The sequence below is a fragment of the Accipiter gentilis genome, chromosome 9 (assembly GCF_929443795.1).
Source record: "Accipiter gentilis chromosome 9, bAccGen1.1, whole genome shotgun sequence".
Taxonomy (NCBI): Eukaryota; Metazoa; Chordata; class Aves; order Accipitriformes; family Accipitridae; genus Astur; species Astur gentilis.
The window spans coordinates 38,359,323-38,380,012 of record NC_064888.1 but is presented as its reverse complement, the minus strand read 5'-3'; the positions used below and the strand labels follow the sequence as shown (position 1 = coordinate 38,380,012).

At 36.9% G+C, this 20,690-nt stretch overlaps 1 protein-coding gene across 6 annotated transcripts in view; it reads right to left on the bottom strand.

The window, feature by feature from the left end:
• Nucleotides 1–9,359: 9,359 nt before the first annotated feature.
• WDR11 (WD repeat domain 11) overlaps nt 9,360–20,690 on the bottom strand; it is a 50,554-nt gene continuing 39,223 nt past the window's right edge. For 4 of the 6 annotated variants that reach the window (XM_049809542.1, XM_049809543.1, XM_049809544.1 and 1 more), the window contains exons 21-29: nt 20,435–20,497; nt 19,131–19,196; nt 18,230–18,401; nt 17,865–17,960; nt 16,262–16,427; nt 15,238–15,335; nt 14,086–14,231; nt 13,159–13,238; nt 9,360–12,138 (exon numbers count right to left, since the gene is read on the bottom strand). In XM_049809542.1, coding sequence (XP_049665499.1) covers nt 11,981–12,138; nt 13,159–13,238; nt 14,086–14,231; nt 15,238–15,335; nt 16,262–16,427; nt 17,865–17,960; nt 18,230–18,401; nt 19,131–19,196; nt 20,435–20,497 — 1,045 coding nt within the window. In that variant the 3' untranslated portion in view covers nt 9,360–11,980. Of the gene's footprint in view, nt 12,139–13,158; nt 13,239–14,085; nt 14,232–15,237; nt 15,336–16,261; nt 16,428–17,856; nt 17,961–18,229; nt 18,402–19,130; nt 19,197–20,434; nt 20,498–20,690 lie in introns of those variants that run through there. The other 2 variants (XM_049809546.1, XM_049809547.1) reach the window with 2 other exon arrangements.

Below are 20,690 nucleotides of genomic sequence, written 5' to 3'. Positions count from 1 at the left end.
AGCCATCAAGACAACAGAAAATTTAAAAGTGACAAGCTTCTCTCTTATGTGTATATAAGGAGGTAGATGGTCTGTTGCTCCCAGGGGAAGCAGAACAGATCTTTTTTCTGCTTTGACTTTCTCGTGTAGCCACAGCGCCAGGCAACGGCTCCGAACTGAAGCAGCCCAGCCTTCACACTACCTTCAGGTGGTAGAAGAGGAGTTTTGTAGCTTCTACAGTGTAGAGAAGAAAAATCCATCTTATTCTGCATACTGAATCTGCATACATCTCTCTCCTTTCCTGCAGAGTCCAATCTCCTTTATTTCCATCCTCAGTCTCGGCATTTCATCCTTCACTGACTTTCACTCTACCTACTGGCTTTTTGTTTGCCCCCCCCCCCCCCCCCATCCTGTCTACCTTTTCTTTTGTTATTTAACTTATTCAGCATTTCTTTGAATAAAAGCTGAGGAATAATAAGAACTAGATTGCCTATGAGATCTGCTTGGGACAATAATTTTTAAGACTGATTTCATATAAGCTGAAGTCACATAAGATCTTATCACAAAGTACTGGAATTTCACAGAAACACAAACATTTTAAAAGTTCATCAAAAATGAAAACGTGGTGGGATGGGAAAGAGAAAAAATGGACTTTGCAAATAATTTTGTGGCCGAGGAATTTGCCTGCAAAGCAGTCAGAAAGGATAAACAGATGATTTCAGTTCAGTTCAAAGAACGTGTCTTGGCTTTTTGATGAGATGGTTGTGGCATAAAATAATAATAAAACCTCCTACACATTGGCTTAGTCCTACTGGGAGAAAAAGCTGCTACCAGAGAACATCACAACCAGGACCAGGCGATCACTGACAAATTACCTTCCTGCTCTCTTTTTGTATTAGCAAGGCTGCTTTTTCTTGCAATGCATTAATCTGCCTTTCAGCTTGCTTTTAATCAAAACCAGGCTTAACTTTGCAGAATGGAAAAAGAAAGCAGATGCTGAGGTAAACCACAAAATAGAACTGGAAGAAACAGTCAGAAAGAAAAATCTCTTTGGCTTGATAAGTATTTAAGAACTATTTTTCTAGAGGGAAGGGAAAAAGACAATACTCCATTTTGTTCATTTGGGAAAAATGGCTATGCCTGCCTTCTTTTCCCAAATGTAGGAAGAATGAGCTGGTTTGTACAGTATTGCATGCAGCAACTCCTATTTAGTTGTGTAACATTCAAAAAGCAAAAAACCCCTATGTTGATAATTTGCAGAACAGTCCTCTCGGGTTGTGGAAATAAAATTTTTGGGGAGTCAAGAATTAAAAACCAAGCAAACAAGTACTCCAAATTAATCAGTCATTCTGTGTTCAGCTAGGGAGGGATTGTATGGAGGCACCAGAAGTCAAGATACAATACTTCAATTACTGTAGATAGCACTTAAAATTTCAGATGCAAGAAATGACTGAAATAAGAAGATGGTAAGGTAACCGAGACTCAGATATTGGCAACTTCATACCTTGTTATTTTTCTTTGTGGGTTTTTTTTATTTTTTCCTTTTAATGATTTCCAGCTACTGAAGCTACACACAGTGAGCATCTGATGTACGCTACCTCCAATGCAAGCGATTGCGTTGGTGTCTTCAGATATGGATGTTGGAAATCAAATTTTGTAATTCAAAATAGAAAACAAACCCCTCACATATTTCTCTCTCCCCAGGGGTTTCAATCGAGAGCACGGTTTCATGTCTGCACAGGCAACCTGAAGCCAACCTACCCTAACCCCAAACCCTCACATCTGCATTCACCTCCGTGCCTTTGTAAGTACACGGCGAACCAGGCCAGGGAACTGATCCAGCAAAACGTTAATCTAAAAAAGCCACAAAGACCTTAAAACAAACCAACCCCATTACTTTCCAGCCAGTTCAGCCTCCAGCCCTCTCTCGCGACTCTGCCACACAAGCACCGGCGTGACGTGAGCGAGAACGTGCGGAGGAGCGTGGGCACGAGAGAAATGAACACGGGCACGAGAGCACATCATTTTCTGATCCAGCTGACCAGGGACTGACTTAGCCCTGGGCTTGTGCGACTACGTAGCTCGTAGCCAAGAGGATGGACAGTGCACGCTCCTTCGCTCCCCAAAAGACATTAGATATAGCCAAAGTGCTGTAAAGTTATGCCAGATTATTCAAAGAATTAAGAACAGGACAGAAAAGGCATTTGGGGGAATTCTCCTATCAGGCACGGGAAAAAAACCTAATCAATGCTCCTTATATTCAAGACAACTGGCTTATCTCAAATTGTTCAGGAGAAACTGCAGAGTAATGACGGGGTGTTCTTGGCTCAGCAGAGATGTGGATGCTCAGGGAAACTTTTCTTCAGCACGTGGCTTTGGCTTTAGGTTGAAACCCTTCCAACCAGCGCGGTTCTGCCAAGTCTCCTCTCTCCAGCCAAAAAGCATGTGCTAACAGCACAGCTCAGCCCTGTTTGGCCCCAAACTAGGGAGCAAAGCAACAGATACGCAGCAAGAGAAGTGTCAAAAGCCACTGACCTCTTTAATTAGAGAAACCCTGCCTTGTCATTCTGAGAGGTCAAGAAAAGACTTTCTGATTTTGTTTACAGTCGGCAAAGGCCAAAAATAATTCAGAAGTTGTAAGGGTGCTTCTGATTATGAGGAAAGATCAAATTATTCTTAAAATATGAACTTACGTTCACATGACTCTTGACATGCATAATTCTCTGTTTTCAAAAGATACTTCCTCCGGCAGGCCAAGGCGTGGAAATCCTGTGCAAAAGGGAGTACAAAGCTGCTGTATTCGTAGCCAGTGCCCAGGATGCCCTTATCGCCCAGAAATTAATTTGAAACAGCTTCTTTGCAAGTATTTTCTCAGGCAAGTGGAATTCTGTTAAAGTGGACAAATAACGTATTATTTAATAAACCATATTTTCCACCCCTAAAGATCCCCAATTGTTCTCCAAACATTAGGTCCATTGCTTTAATACGTGTCCTCTTGCTCCCAGGGCCATTTTCTTCTGTGACAGAAAGGTGGCTGGTTACCAAACCACCAAGTAGTACACAAGGCAGAAATTCATCTAGGAGCCAGAGAAGAAAATTGATCAAGAAGATTGCGTAAAATCTGTTTTGACAAAAAAAAAAAAAAAAAAAAAAGAAAAAAAAAAAAGAAAAGAGTTTCTTTTAGCCCAGATTATGAGTTTTCATAAAGCTTGCAACTCTACAGTGCAATGGACGATGTGGAACTTGACTGATGGAGTAAGTCAACGTACTTTAAGAAAGTCTTGTATTTTATGGCTGCAGGTGATGAGTCCTGAACCACCCTCTCTTGTATGTACAAAATTAAAGTACAGAAACAGAGCAAGCTGAGGTGGGGAGAAAGACAAAGATGCCCATGGTGCTACTGGGCAGAGCCAGGTTTGCATCTCCTCCTCCTCCTCTTCCTCTTCATTTCCCCAGCATGGACTGGAGCTTTTATTGTCATTGCAGCAGCCATAGCTCCAACTTGGCTTAGGAGGTGGTTGCTTTGTTTTATTTACTGCTGCCATTTCTGTGCTGGTGTATCATGGCTTAGTAGTAGCAAAGAAAGCAAAAATGGGAGGGTAGCACAGAGGCAGAGCTAGGACAGAACAGACTATTTCCAGGGTCATTTTGCTGCCATTCATCTGCCCCTAACTTCACACTTTGCTCTTCATCTGAAAAACAACTTCTTTGTAAAAAAAAGGGAGGGAAAAAAAAAAAAAGAAACAAAAAAAAAGAACCCCCCCACCTTTCTCCCAAACATAAGAAAATGATATAAAACCCCACAAAAATCAAAACAAGTGTTCAGAGGCGGAGTCCTGAGAACTGAGGTTGGAAGATAAGACCAACTTTTTGACACGGTGAATAAGGAGTACAAGAGCAGAGTGATGTGATCAAAGCTCTGGTCTTGGAACGTGACAGCTGCAGCAGCAATCTTGCTGGTTTTCCAAAATACGAGACAATGCTAGGGCTGAAGCAAGAGAAAAGAATTACACAGTAAATCCAGACAAGAGATACAGAGCTTGAGGAAGATGCATTATACGGAAACCATCACCAAAACTTTCTGGCACAGCTCAGATATAAAGACTAGATACTAGTTCTGCAAGTAACATAAAACACCAGACTAATTTACTGCTTATATAAAACATTGCTAGAGGCAGGAACCAAAAAGGTAGAGAGAGATGTATCTAAATAAGTGGCAGATGTAGAAAATTTGAAAAAGAGAACACGGATACTTGACAATCACTGTTCTCTGGCACATTAAAAAAAAAAAAAAAATCAATCTGTCTCGGTAGCAGAATAGCCTGACCATTTGGAAATGTGCTGAAGAGAGTTAATATTTTATTTGTAGTTAAGTATTATGCCTCCAAACCTGCATGCGTTGTACTGCACTTTGCAGTGAAAATACGTTTGAAAACTTGTTCTGACTCCCAGATAACGCAGGGACCACCTTTCACGGATTCTCCAAGAGAACCAATCTATCTGCCAGAGAGACACCTCGCACCTCCCGTACAGACCGCAATCCGAGAGGCCACACCGGAATGAAGAACAGAACCTGGAAGTCTCAAGAGCCCAGCGTACTGGAACAACCTTGAAGACAGTAACTGAAAAGCATACTCGGAAAAAGACAGGTACGCAGAAATGCAGTAACCTTTGCCTTTATATCAGCGAGCCTCTAGATCCTGCAACCATCAGTGGTGGCAGAGCATCGCTGTGAGACGGCTAGCAGTTTCACCGAGAGGGGATTATGAATATTGGGTATTAAACTACCAAGGAACTGTGATCTGTGAAGACAAACGCTGTGCACATTTTTCTGAGTCGAGATCTGTGCTTGTTACAGGCTACTGTAAAATCTCATTCACAAACAATGGTGGAAGAAATCTTTTCAAAGGGTCAAAAATAAACTGCTATTCATGAGCCTATGATTGGATTCAAAAGAACAGGCCTCACCACAATGAAAGATTGACTCACTAGGGTCATAACTATGAAACAAGTGTTTGACAAAAATGACCACTCGCCAAAAAAAAGCACAAAGACAACCTTCTTTTTGCAACTGACATTTGTTGCCTATAGCTTTTTATTAGTTACAGCACGTGAAATAGGAGCCAGGCGAGTCTAATATAACTCTATTATCTCCTGCTACACTAGGGTGAAAAGTAATGACAAAACACAGCTTTTTTTTTTTTTTTTAAGCACCTGTTGGCATCTAGTTTGAACAATATATAATACTCCCACTCAATAACCCTCTGGAGAGCACTCGCTGAAATGGAGTTTGTCAGTGGGAACCGCGCTGAACTACAGGCAGTATTTGCTAAATGAAATAGTGGTGACAATGACATGGGGAAAAAAAAAGTATTTTCAACTTACGGATCCGATTCCCTGAAAGAAAACCATTCGGTTGGGCCAATAAAGTCACTCTGAAGAAGCATTTAAATGTCCTTGCCTTTACCCCCTGCTGAGTTTGGGGTCTAATAGCCCACCCTCGCTTTACCTGTAGCATCTGCTGCCCCGCTCAGCGGCCCTTCCATAACACGGGTGATTACGATCCCAAAATAGGAAGGTGGAAGGGGAAACTTCCCCTAGGAAAGGGGACCAAAAATTTCAATGAATAGCATGGAAATAAACCTAGTATCACCTAATCGCTTCTGGAAGATTTTCAAGCCTGAAATCAAATTTAAACTTCCCTTCCTCCAGCAGGCATAGGGGGGCACCACTTACCCTCTGTTAATTGCATTTTGAATATGTTTGTTGGTTCCCTTCCCTGAGTATACACGTTCTTCCTTTCCTTCCACAATTGTTATGTCCAAGCTAGAAAGCCATTTAAATCTTAAAACAATTAAAAAAGTTAACAGCAAGTCAAACACAAACTCTAGAATTTAAAAAAAAAAATAAATTAAAAAATCTAGGTGCTCTAATTTGGATATATTTGCATATTTTCTATTATTATTCTGCCAGAGCAGATGGAATCAGACAGACGAGGTACCAGCTGTAATCCCTCCTAAGGTCTACCTATGGCCCACACCAAGGTGTTAATGTTACCCTTTTCAGCCTTTCACAGTTTAGTTGTCCGGTCATTCCGTACCCAACGCATGACAACTTGATTTGTTCGGATGGACTGAGGAGACAGCAAAATAAGAGAGAGCTCTGAAAAGGTCAGTGTTCTCTCTGACAGGAGGTTGGAAGCTGCCTGGTAGTTGATTCTTTCCAACAGACCGCATCCCTGCAACTTCAGTCTCTCTCCGTTGTCCGTTACTGTTAACATTTGCAGGAAGTAAATTAGGGTCTTCCATTTAAGTTGTCAGCATGGACTTTCATAGGATCTCTTAATTCACTACACGTAATAAATACTCGTCAGAAGTCTGGCATTTTTAAAAAGGTAGACCTTGTCTTTTGATCAAAGGAGAAAAATACAATAGGGAAGGACAGTACTTTGCACGTGGACAGCAAAGTTTAATCCTATGTCTGCCAGCATCTGCCCATCCTTTAGGGAAGCCAGGTTTTGGATCCGCAAAGAAAGTTTGTACACGGGTTCCGCAGAAAATAACTTCAGTGTGTCCAAATCCACCAGTCTGCTTCAAAAAAAAATTCAATTTCAGATTTTATCAAGGTCCTCCTTCTCTCTTTGAATCAACAGGTGTGGACAAAATACATTTTGCCTGTGGGGTAACTTACTATTTCTATGAGATTCCACCTACACAAAGCAACATATGACATACCAGCAACTCATGCAAGTAGGTAGGAAGTTGGAAAAGAATCTGAATTATCTTGGGAAATGAACATATACCGACTTTGCTACTGAATTTTTTAGCACTACAGCCTTTGAAGAGGTAAGAACACAGTTCTGCTGAATCTCTTTATGAATAATCCTTTACTAAATCTGACACCTTTAAGCAAAATGTTTATGCTTTGAGTATCTGCAAATACATCATCAGCATCCATCCCAATTTTGTTTTGCTATTCTCCCATTCCTACATTTTAAAAGAAGCCTTCTAAACACTCTTTCTGCCTGACACTAAGAAAAAGGACTTTCAAAGACTTTTCCTCTCTAGTTCAATTTAAGAATTGGCAAGTTCTGTTCCCTTACCAATTTCTGTTAGTTTTTCTCATTCTTCTTGGAAATTTATGCTGAGCTTTGATATCTTTCCGCACCTGCCTTACTGAACAAGGAGGCAGAGATCGTTCTTCCCACAGGATTGTCTCTGTGCAGTAAATTGCTGATATTCTCTCACTTACAAATACACCTCAACCTGTGAAAAATCCTGCAGGATAAGGCCTTTGCACAGGCAATTCGAGCCTATTCGATTTTCCATTCTCTGATTTTTTTTCCGACTTCATACAGAAATTTTAGGTGCCAGTTTTCACCAGTCCTCATACAGTGGAATCATGAAACAGTAAGACATGCCATGTTAAGTAAACTAAATTACATGCCAGCACTTCCTAATCTTAGCTCTTTCCTTCTTAATTCTGCTTAACATTGCTGCCTTAAAGCAGAACCAGGTGAGACACTTAGAAACTATCACAGCTGTGGCTTGTATCTGCAGCGTTTAAGTAGAAACCGAACAACTTACTATCAAAAAGTTCCAACTCAAAAATACTAATAGGTCAGTATCAACCTCATTAAAGAATTTTATGCCACTAGTTAGATCTACGGATACAAAATTTTTACCCTCAACTCATCAATGAAGTTTCTTACCAGGTTCACATTAATATCAAAGTTGTGCTGAATTCTGCCGAGAAAGTAATAAATAAAATAATTCTAGGGGAAAAAAAAAAAAAAAAAAAAAAAAAAAAAAAAGCCCTTACTCTTTTCCAAGCTGTTGTTATTCTAGTGCTCGCCATCAATTAAATTTTTAATTGAGCTTTTAGAATACAATTTTGGGCAGCTAGCAATCACCCAAATGAAACCCATTTCTCATTAAAGAATCTGTGATCGTCCTTGTTTTCTGTCTCTAGGGTCAACTGCTGCAAAACATCATCCTTTATTTACTCGGACACTGAACACATCAACATTCTGGACCGGGTTTCCTTGATGTATAATATATGCCTCTATCTGGCTGCAAAGCCTCTCAATTGGCAGACTGTTTGCATTTTAATGAAAGTAAATTATAAATAATTTGCAATAAAGTACTAATCATTTTCACACTGCAATAAAATAATTCATTTTGTCATTTTCCATAGATTATTCCCCCTGAATCAAATATATGTGTGAGTGTGTGTGTGTATATATATACACACACACACACATACACAAACACAATATATAACTAAATTTTTGGAGAAGTACTTCGGAAGCTGATCCAAGTTCGGCAATTTTAGACACTGTTAATCAATATGATTAATTTACAGAGACTGGCTTTATTGTGAGGCACACCATGCTCCAATTAAAACTCTAATTAGGGCTTGCTTATACTGAAACTAAGCTGCTAGACTATTTTCTAAATTTTTTATATACAGCTAGAACAAGTAAATCCATTACCATAAAACTGAAATAATTCGGACTTTAAGAATCACATCAGGAACTGAAAAAATAACCTTGTTTTTAAAATGAAGTACTATCACAAAAGTCCCATGATAATATTTACCATAAGCTTCTCTCAGGTTGGAAAACCACTAGTTGAACGTGAGCGCACAGATCTAGAAAGAAAATGTCTGCAGGACTGAATAAGCTTCACACAGATGTACAAGTTTCAGAATGTTTCACTGTAATGAAGACAACTTATGCATCCTTGTAGACTCAAATAATTTGCATGTGTTTGTGTTGGTCATACAAGACCAAAATGACTCGTATAATATTATGACCAGGTAATCATCCTAGTGATGCTATAAAATATTCTCCACCTAGACAACCCAAACGTCAAAAAACCCTCCTTATTTATGGACAAAGGCCCTGGCCTTTTGCAAAGGAATCTTAAAATAGCTACCAAATAATCTGCTCTGATAATCAAACATCATGCTTAATTAATGTAAGACCCATGTTGAAAGAAAAATGAATAAAGAATCATTAATACATTGGCTTGCAAACTCAATTCCTCTACAGTTTCTTCATTGCCAGGAACGGCCAATGCCAGGTTCCAGAATTACGGCTGCGTTACAGACTTCACTGCTGACAAAAGCTTCAAAATGCAAAACCTGGAAAATACAGACTATACACTTCAGCTGCTACTTGAACTATTCACAGTGGTTCGAGGAATGAATTCTCAAAGGGATCTAAAGGAGTTAAAATCATATTTACTGGAAACTTTAAAAAATTCACTCCGCTCACTGTATATGTTCCAAACTCTTGGTCTTGTCCTTCAAACATACAAGTGAGAAGCTTCACACATTTCATATTGTACAAACCAATTATACATCAGACAGTTATCTGTATTTTTTTAAACAACTTCTAAGCCAAAGTGACAAAAGAATCCTAAGAGGCAAGAGGAAAGTTATGTGAACTAGGAAGGAGAAAAACAAGACTGCACTGACGTGGATCTCAGCATTGCTGAATGCATTTCGTATTTTTGAGAAGTTGATTACCTACACTGATGTAAGCGTACCTGCCTCCTAGACAAAACCAAGATGTGCAGTCTCGCTGGCATCAGCTGAGAAGCAAGGAAAAGTCTTGTATTACTGTCTGCAGGGTAGCATGAAGACAGAAAGGAAGCTTTTTTCTTTCATCACTTATTTCTGTGCTTTTAAAAAAAATCAGAAAGCCCAGACAATGTCCTGCTCTAATTTAACCTGTACAAATGTTATGTTTGCTAGTAAAGCTACTCAAACCCAACGTTTCATTAGTAATAATACAGAAAAGGTGACTAATATGTGCAAAGGATAATCACTTCCTCTACTAATACCAGCCCTGAGCGTTGTGCTGGCCCAGAAGGCAAAATGACAACAATTACACAATCAGCATTCAATCCCAGTGCAACAGATGATGTTTTTGTATTAAATAAGGACACAGAGATTTTGAAAGTTTGTTTTTATTATTGTAGTGTGACAGCATTATTATCTAAATAAACTTTTCAATCACTTTTACACTCTATTTTCATCATAAAGGTTTCACTTGGGAATGCCACACAGTATTCTGCAACTTTCACGCTTAAAGTTAATAGAAACATCCAGTATTAAAAGGCCTTTGCAATGTGTTTCTTTTAAAAACATTAGATTTATAAATCCAAGTGTACATTAAAGCAGATTTTTTTTCCAGAGACCCATTGACAAACAATTCTAAGAACAAGTTTGCATGTGCTTACATTAACTCTGTAGTAACTTTGTCCATGAGTACTGCTACCAAACACAAGAGTAGGAATCGAGGAGTGTTGTAGTAGTCAATGTGACCCAGAATTTAGGCCATTGTTAATGACAAGTTAATTTTGCTCAACTCTGTTGCTCACCAGTTAATACTTAAGGCAAATTTCATTGTATGCTTGTCTTCCCAAGCTAAAGTAACTATATAAGCACTGTTCATACTACCTTGAACAGAAAGTATTTTGTGGTCTATGTAAGATGTGGCAAGAAGAATTAAGATACATTGCAGTTAAAACACTTTTTCTGTTTAGGACGATGAAACTCGCATTTTCAATTTGTATAAAAAACATCATTATTGAAAAGCCTAACCTTTCGAAATGTTATTTTAGATTTGAACTAAAAGTTTTATGGAGTTAGAGATGTCCTGAAGCTGGTGCTCCTCTAGGAAGGAGTGCAGAATACGTATCCACAAATACTCGAACATAAGGAGAATGTAGACAAGCCATGAATTAGATTCAAATGAGAGACCTTTTACATGGTATGATTGGTTTTACTACTGCGTACTAAACTTCAGTAGCTCCAACAACTTCTTACAAAGAATAGTTTTATTATTTTTTTTAGCCAAGACTGATCTTCACATGCCACAGTCATCAATTTGCAATGGCAATTTAACATCAGCATCCACTCCTTGGCTGTAAAATTGCTCAGTCAATCAGTAATAAATAGAAAAGATATATCTGACATAAGAAACAATAATGAAAACAAGCACTTAAATACTGAAATACTGGCACAAAAATGAGAAAAGATGTGACTGGTGGCATCCTTAAGTATCTAGACTATAAGATGTGTTAGCATAAAAAGTATCTAATTAAAAAGCCAGCATTTTGGCTTTGCACAATAGTTGGGTTTTTTTACCTATTGTTAATCACACATTCAAATAACAAACAAAACAGTAACTGTGGAGATAGCATTAGCAGTCTCCTGAATATTCTTGCAGGAGCCTACCTTGCTGCATTTGAGGTAGGATCTTCTCTCATCCTTTGATCCCATGAACCAGTCAACACAAGGCAGAATTTAGTCCCTAAGGTGTGCAGGGAGTGCACACTTAAGAATAACATGGAATATAACAATACCTTAATTGAAAAAAAGGACATTTTATGGATTTTTTGGAATGTAAGGAGACTTTCGTAAGTAAACCTGTTAAAGCTTCTATTCCAGACATTTATGAAAATGACAATACAGTGAACTGATATATAATAACAGTAATTTTAAACAGAGAAATTGGATTGAGAAAACACAGTGTTCCAGGAAAGAACTGTGTGTTTTGTGATCTCTATTTATTCTTTAAATATATTTATATTTTTATAGTACAGATTGAATCATTTATACATATAAATACAACAGTAGTGAAGAACTATAAAGATTTCATTTTTAAAAGTAAATGGAGTAGACTTTTACACAGGTATAGAACTCTTTCAGCACATTTTTAAATTTGATTTCTTCTATAGTTGAAAAAGTTGGAAAAATTCTTGGGTAATATTGTCATAGGCTTCTTTCCCCTCTTGTGAAAGTGAAGACAATCTTAACATAAAAATAAACATAAACCAGTTCTTAATCTTGCCTCCACACACATTTAACAATATTTGCTCAAATCACACATACCAGCTATTACAGCGATTCAAAAGAAAAATGTATTTTCACACAGTGGAATCTCAGTCTGATACACAACCCAAATCTCCTCATAATCATAAAATTCTTACTCTTGTGTCACTTCCTCTTTAGGCTGTTTGAGCTCAGTCAGTAACTCTTTACCAGTTTCTCCTGCTTTTGAGGCAAAAAGAATAGCTCCCTGTTTAAAGCCCAGAAGCTTCAAGCTTCTGGCATAATCTGCGTATACAGCATGGATCAACTTATGTAAAGGAAGCATTAAGGAAAACACAAATTAATAGCAAAATGAAAAATCTCGGAATCTTTTTTTTTTTCCCACTCCTTAGCTCTCTCTCCCAAGCTGAAAATGCTGAACGTTGCTGCCAATTGTGCTAATTCAGTATTTTTCAGCACAAATAAGACAAAAAAGGTGCTTTAAATTCTACTATTGAATGCATATTAGCATTTATCCGGTAATATGCAGAGTGCTATAAACTACAACAGATACATTGCAGACACGCATAAGTACCTGCCATAACACCATGTCATAACTTGCAAAAGAACTTAAGAAACTGTAAGGTCATACTACAAGATTTGTTCATTAATTAGATATGGAGTTACCTACATGACTTATTAGTGGCTCCATCAAGCTGACATCAGTGATGACTCCATAAAACACAATCAGGTATTATTTACATATGCATTTGTATTATATGCAATAAATAATAAATTAGAGTAACTGTTCGAGTTTCCAGAACATGAGGTTAGATGTGCAGATTGTATTGCACAATCAGCTCATCTGATCTCGACCCTTCATTTTCTTTGTTTTCACTGTCTCAGAACTGACTCCTTCAAAAAAGCCTTCAATCACTAAAACAGTACGTTGGTGTATACAGGGGTTCAGTGAAGGGATTTTTTTCCTGAGATACAGTGTTTAAAAGATAACTGAACCACCAATTTCGCTATACAGGCTGCAGTAATAATTTCCAAGTTCTGCAAAGAACATTTTATCATCCGTTCTTTTCTCTGTTATGATTATTTTTTTCACTTTTACTTTGTATTCCAGTGCCACAGGCCTCAGAGAGCACCAGGAGGAGGTAGTGTTATGGATTTACGCAAATGACTCCTTTTCACTTATTTCCTCACACTACCTTCAACCTACACAACCTGGAAAATAAAAATAGGAACTTCTATTCCCTAGCAGGCTAGTTCATCTAACATTGGCTCATGCATACTCACTGTGTATGAGTACAGAGATGCAAAAACAGGATTTCAGAAAAAGGATATTTGTATCGTCATTAACTTCAAATGCCCCATACTTCAGACAAGCTTCGACAAATAAAGCTGCTCTATCAAAGTACCTCATACTGTTAAATGGGGGAAAAAAACCAAAAGAGAATAATTTGTTAGGACACAAAACAGAAAAGTATTCCAAGACATCGCATCAAAACACTTGCACACAGGCTTTCTAAAACTTTGCACCTAGGTCTGGAGTGGCAAATCTCTTCTGCACTGAGGGCTGAACAAGGCTTCTGATCATCACCAAGGTCAAACAGCATCACCATTTAGCTGTCACTACGGCACATACCCACACTCCCACAACACGTGCTGCTCTCTGTTTCCAGTGTTGCTCTACCTCGCTCTCTGCGCCTTCATGCTTCCTAGTCCTTGAGCGTTCACTACATCACAACAGTGCTGGGTGCTTTCATCACGGCAGTGAATGCTGCTATCCTGGTCCCGGGCAGTAAGTAGCAACAGGTCATACTGTTCCCACGTCCCGCCTCGTGCTCCCCTCGCACCCGTCAGTCTGACGCTGCCCTCTCCCCAAGCTTCTTGCACCCCCTCTTCCTCCTTGCACGCAAGTAACTAACATTCGATGCAAAATTTTTGAAAGATCAAGGCTCAACTTACTCAGAAATAATCATAGCTACTATAAATTGTTCCTGCTTGGTCAATGGGTGCTAGCAACCTTAAAGTCTGCAGTAAATTAAATGCCAGTATTTTTACTGAAATTGCAACAAAAAGATCAGTTCAAGCAGACAGAAATTATGTACTACTGAGGCTACAGTTAATTAAAGAAAAACACGCTAAAATAGAAACAAGTGTCAGAAATCAAACTGCAGACTCTCCCTCTCCCTTGACTTCTGAATCACAAATGCTTAAATAACAAATCTTGGACAAGACAAAATACAGATTGTCGTGTTTCGTCTTTACCTATGCAACATCTCTGCGACTTTTGTAAAGCATCCAAGTGACAAGAGGACAAGAATGGCTTTGGACTTCTGGTTGACTTGTGGAGAGCAAAGGTGGTCTACCCAACGCTTTAACACATCAGCACACTCCTCTGAGTTCAAACGAACCTTTAAGAGATGGGAAAGCCAGTTATGAATTCTCAGCTGCTAACTAAAGAGAGCATTCTGCTCCCGTTTCATTTTTTTTCAGTGAAACACTTTGGGCAGAAGTAAAAGCATCTGAATTTTTTTTATAAAAAGTACACTTATCCCTTGGATTCATAAAATATAAAGGAAAATTAGAAATATATAGGTGTAAAAATACTCCACTCAATATGGAGTGGAGTATGGACTCATATGGCCACTTCATATTTACATGTTTAACATTAGTTTTACCACAAGGCTTTTCTAAAACCTCAAGTATCAAGTTAGAAATCTTTATCCTTTACTGAAGAGTTAAGGACAAAACATCTTTGTTTTTCTTAAGAGTGGGATTCACTCATTTAGAAAATCTGAGTATGACTTTTTCCATACTTTCTGCAGGAAACATAACAGAAATTTTACTTAGAGACACTGAAAGATCATCCTTACTGCTTCCTGTCCACTATAATTTGGAGAATTAATGCTGTGTCTAAGTACTTTTACTGTAAAGACATGTGCATACCAAAACAGAAGTTGATGCAAATTTACGTGGTTGGTGCTAACTTTAAAATCAGTACACATGCTACATGGAGCTCAGCACAAAGTCACTGCCTAATTACTTATCCACTTCCAGGAGTCGTTTTTTGTAGTTGTTTATGAACTCTGTACTGCTGCAGCTATATATGCAACTTCACAAATCACTGCTCAAAAATTAGCAAATTGAGTATTCCAACAATTTTTAAGCTCAAATCCTGTCATTTGGATGATGAGGGCAGACCCCTGTAGTCAAAAGGCTGAAGAAGAATCTGTCAACACTGATTGAATGGACTGGCTTGTTATAGCTGAACACATGAAAAGAACTGGTGATGATATTTCAAATTGATGTTTCAGTTTTTTAACTTTGGAGAACTTTAGCACCCATATCAGCCTTCATACCTACGTATAATAAGTAGGTCATTTATGTTAGCAAACTGAAAATCGAGAAATTACATACCTTTGCAAGCCATGCTGCACGATTCCATTCACCATAAGTTTGCAAGTAGCGACAAGCATCAGCAGCCTTATCGATCAGACACAGTAACTGTACACCTTCTGGAAAATAACAAGCACACTACATAATAAGTTAAGGGAAAAAAGAGTTGCTATATAGGTGTGAGCAGATCATTCATCCCCAGAAAAAGGACCTTTCTTATGTCCTTGGCATAGGAAGATGCTGAAAACCCCTAATTTCTACCACCTGGCTCTCCATATAGACTAGTTGTCAGTTATCATCTTTTTCCTGCGCTACAGCTTAGGACATCACAAAGCTCTCATTTATCTTTGTCCTAAATACAAATGACAAGGAGTTCACTGGACTTCTCATCATAAAGAGATAATGATCTTTTCAAGTCAAATAAACAGATTTCATAAATCATCTTTTATTTTAATTTAATGTTGCCCATAGTGTAATTATTAAGAGTGAAGTGTTAATTGTCCACAGAGTGGAAAGTATTTTTCCAGGCAAGTACAGACATTTGTATTTTCTCTGCATGTCTTTGAATATTTCAGTCAATCATCACGTTGTGAACATCTCTTGCATTAAGCAAAACTAACCTGCATATGGAAGCGAAGTTTACCTGTACATGCAAGTAAACACACTTTTTGAAGCATGTTCTGAACTGGAAGGGAAACTAAGTCCGTATTTCAATTTCAGCAATAAGAAACTATTTTTTAATTAAGTCTTTAATTAGGAAGTGGAAAATAAGTAGCTTTATGTGCTCAACCTCTTTTAGTGGTAGCAGTTGCCAAGAGAAGTATTCCAGAAATACATTTTTCCAATGAAAATTAATCAATACAGGTTGAACTTTATAACTTGAGTTACTGCTCATTTTTGTGGTAAGTACTCTAGATAGTGCATACTATAGCATATGCAACATATAAGATGTTACAACTTTCTGCTCTCCCATCTCCATCAGCAGCCTTAATAAGATCAGAATTACTTGTTTATAAGCAAACATAAAATTAAAGTCACTTTTTACCTGCAAGCTTTCCATTGGCTATCATGTTGGTTGCTACCAGTTTAATGGTACTTTGAGATGGACCTGATGAGGTGACAGTTGTGACCAAGCAAGCTTTGAGTGAATCACAGTAATAATGTGCATTCTCTGAACTTGTTTCTAACAGTAGTTGTACTGCTCTGTCAGTCTGGCAAGAGAAAAAAAATACAACTTTGACCACAACATATTCACTTTTAAACAAGTCTTTCTATTTTTACCCTTTTAAAGACATGGAACAAATAACAATTCTAAATATTAATTAAATATTATTATTCAAAATACATTCTCTATATTATTATTATTCTAAATATTATATTGTTATTCTAAATATGTTAATAATTCTAAAACAGACTACAAAAATATCTACCAGCGTAGTAATAATTAAGATCCTATTTCAATAAAGCATCCTGAGTAAGGATAGCATTTAACACCCATCATGAATATAATATTTAATCACAGGCTAACATTTCTGGAAGACACCAAATAAAAATTTAATTCAGAATATTTATTTCCTTTTTTACATAATCTTTTGCAGAGTTACAAAAGGAAAAGAAGCATTTAAAATAAGCAGAGAAGAAATAAAATTGTAAAGATGCAGAAACTGGCCAGGATCTCAAGTACTGATTCAATACTGGGTATTTTAAAACAAAGGTACGACTTCATGCATTTAAAATGTTTAGCTACAGCTGAGCACCTAACCAGTGGGGCTCATTACACTGGCTGCAGACACCTGTCTCCAAATCAAATGAATCACTGCAGGCATGTCATCTCTGCCTCTTATTAAAATGAGATGCCTGACTTTTAGAGAGGTCAATTTGGTGAGGTCAGTCAACTGATGGCTTAGCTAATTACAGAAATAATGAAAAACCACATTAAATACAGATTAAAATACAGTGATTCAATAAAGTGGCATTTTTTAACTTCTCTAAACTGGCATTTTAAACAGACTATCTACAGACTAAATATTTCTGGCATCTTTTACTGGTAACATTTGTTGACATGCTCAAACGTACAGTGGCATAGAAATCATTTATGTTTGAGCTAGTAACACCGAAGCTATTTTTGGAAATAGATGCAGCACAACTGCATTAGTAGGGAACAGCTCATGATATATACTGTACAAATGCAACAATATTCTTATCAGGGTCTCAGTGAGCAGCTCTGTGTGTGTCTGTGTCTCATTGCTCAGTACAGGTCTGCCAGAAGCTTAGGTACATCCTGTTACCTAAAATGAGAGTACTGAGTGCAGACTGAGTCATCCCAAAGATGTTAAGTTTTAGTTATTTCTGGGAAACTCAAAATGTAATTTTTGCTTTTCTAGTCACAAGATGGAAAGAAAGATTTTTACAGGTTTCCCATGAAAATGAAATAGTCTTACGCAGGTAACACCAAACATTACCATATACCATTTCATTACACAGAGTCTGCAGTGTAATAACATATTAAAGACAGCACAAGGTCTATGCACAAGGTGAATAAAAGTACGAAACACCACACACGAGTTAGACAAAACTTTACTTGAATAGCATAAGTACATAAAATGGACAGGGAAGAAGAATAAAAAATTCAAATATTACCCACAAACCTGGCCCAAAAGAAGAAGTTGATCAGCACATTTCCTGGTATGATCATATGTTGATCTCTTCACTTCCTGGAGATTTACCCTTTCAAGTTGGAATTTCTGCACAAAGAAGGAAAGACATTTTAAATGTAAGACTACCATAAGAAATAAAAACCAAGCATTTAAAAGATATGGAAGTATTTTGAGAGTTTTTGGAACACCCCCTATTTTTAAATAATAGGGCGTGATTTAATTCAGAGTGGTATGTTACTAATAAAAGTGAAATATGTATAGTGAAAAGCTGTAAGATAATACGAAGGTTACAATGCTGAGTGTTTATTGTGCTGATGACATTCTTATTAAATATATTTTTGAACTCCTTGAAATACCTGGAAGTAGTAATTTTCACACAGTATGTCATAGCATATATCCAAGGGATTAACCAACTGTTCTTGAAGGATAGCTGCGTCTGTTGGTTTTGCAGGCTTTTCCTGGGATAAGCTGTGCAAATAGTGGGCAGCAATAGTCCAGAAATGCAGCTCAGATTCATCCCCATACAGTCTGAGAAGATAGGATGTGAAATATGTTCGTATTTTTTCAAATGCCACATAGAAATATTATACATTTAAAATCTCTTTTTACAAAGACCATGCATTCTTGTTGGCACCACAAGTACTTTGCATTATCAATGGGACAAACTACAAGAGAAGATTAAGGAATGACATTCAGCAAGCTAGATAAATAAGACGACTGTTACAATAGTAATTAAATTCAGTGAATGTTCAGCATATAAATATGTAGAAATTGATATTCTATTATTATTTTACACTTAATCACTAATACCCTCTTTCAACTACAAGAAAGTTACCAAGTTTGAAAAACACCTCTGAATATAGACACACTAAAATTAGCTACGGTTTAGGCAGAACAACAACACAGAACAAATACATTTGAAATAAAAAAACAGGCCTTTCCCTGTTTGCATATAATTTATTGTGTGTTGTGAAGCTCTGAATTACATTTTTGGACATTGTACAACTAAATGTAATGCAGTTAGAAGAACTGCATTTATGAAAATACCACCAAGACTGAAGGAAGTTCTCTGCATCCACCAAGCAAATAAAACTGTTTCAGTAAGGTAACATGTCCAGTCTCAGTCCTGAAAACACTAATACATGGGTAACAAAGTAGTTTAGGAATTGCACTGAGTAAAGGAGGATTAGTTGAATACTTAATAGGATCAAGATTTTATTGGGAAATATTTGATATAGTTATCTGAATCTCTACTACCTGGCAACTAGGAGACATCTTTGCAAGAAAGTAAAATCCGGATCAAGGAAAAGTTTCTTTATGTCACTGCAAAAAGAGAAGACCATAAATAATCTGTAAAATGCTGTGCAAGTTTTTTTGTTTGGTTGGTTTTGAACAAAAATAGGCTATTTCACCTACAAATTGAAAAAATCAAACCCCAAAATACACAATTTCTTTTCTGAAATGAAAAAATGCTTCTATCAAAACAATTACCACAGGAAGTATACATAGTTCGAAACATAACTGATCTCAAGAAGCAAGTCACCCTACCAGTTTAAATACAAACAGTGAGTCCATCAGGAACACCTTATTCTTGTAATAAAGGGAACAACCACAAGGGTGTATACAAAGCTATAAATTAGTCTGCAGTGATTCTACAAATTACAAGATTAATTTTATTACAAATAATTTTGCAACTACGCAGTGCCATAGCATAAGAGATCCACATGCATGAATTTAGGTTTTCTACAGATGTTTTAACTGGATAAAAATATGCTAAGTTATCTTTTCCATCCTACTAAACAAAAGGACAAAAGGAAAATGGAAAAACTTCTGTTTACTAGCTTCAAATATAATTTTCATAGATTAAATGGAATGTCAAAATCTGTTTTCTGTGTAAGCAGAGCAATGTGCGTTAACATTACACTGAAAGTATATCTTTAATAAAAGGTTTTTAGAATCGTTCGTCTTGTCTTCCTCAAAGCTTAAAGAACTTAACAAACCTTGGAGCGTTTAAGTAGCAGTGTCCAATGCAGTCTGGACCAACATCAAAGAACCATACTTCACTGAGAAGTGTTGCCTAAAATATTATGAATGCTCACCGGTCAATTACAAATTATATACTAACCCTAATCGGTATCTTTAAATCTCTAGTTGTCAGCCACTACTATAAATCCATATTAAAAATTCAGTACTGACTTCCATCACACTTTACATATTCAGAACAATACATTTTGACTGTTGAGTCAATATTTACCAAAATACTTTGAGATAATTTGCTTATTTAAAAAAAATATTTTTGAGAATGTATTATGGTTTTTAATTAGAAAAAATAGAAATAAAAATTTAAAATCTTCAATAAAATGTATAAAGCACCACCCTCAGTAATTACATAAAAATAAAAGTTAACTGTGTTTAAAAGAAAAGTTGTCATTACTCAAGCTTATCTTTAGAGAAGCAAAAAGTATTCTTTCTTCATTAAGTTGTGAATTGCCACAAATTTCAGATTTACTGCCTTCTCTGAATTCACTAACTTACTTGACTATTAATAGGGAAAGTCTTACTTGGACAATGAATTCAACTGCTCTTGAAGAAGGTTTTTAATATTTTCATTCTCCGGATAATCACTGGATAAAAAAAATAAAAAAGAAAAAAAAAAAGAAAAGGTTTCCTGTATTACCAACACAAGAATATATATGGAAACTATCTAAAAATCTTTAACATTCTTATGGCAAGCCATTCATGCAAGATTCTTCGTTTAGTTACTAGTTCCAAAATAGTAATGAAAGATTGTTTTTGTTTTCTCTCAACCTCAGAGTC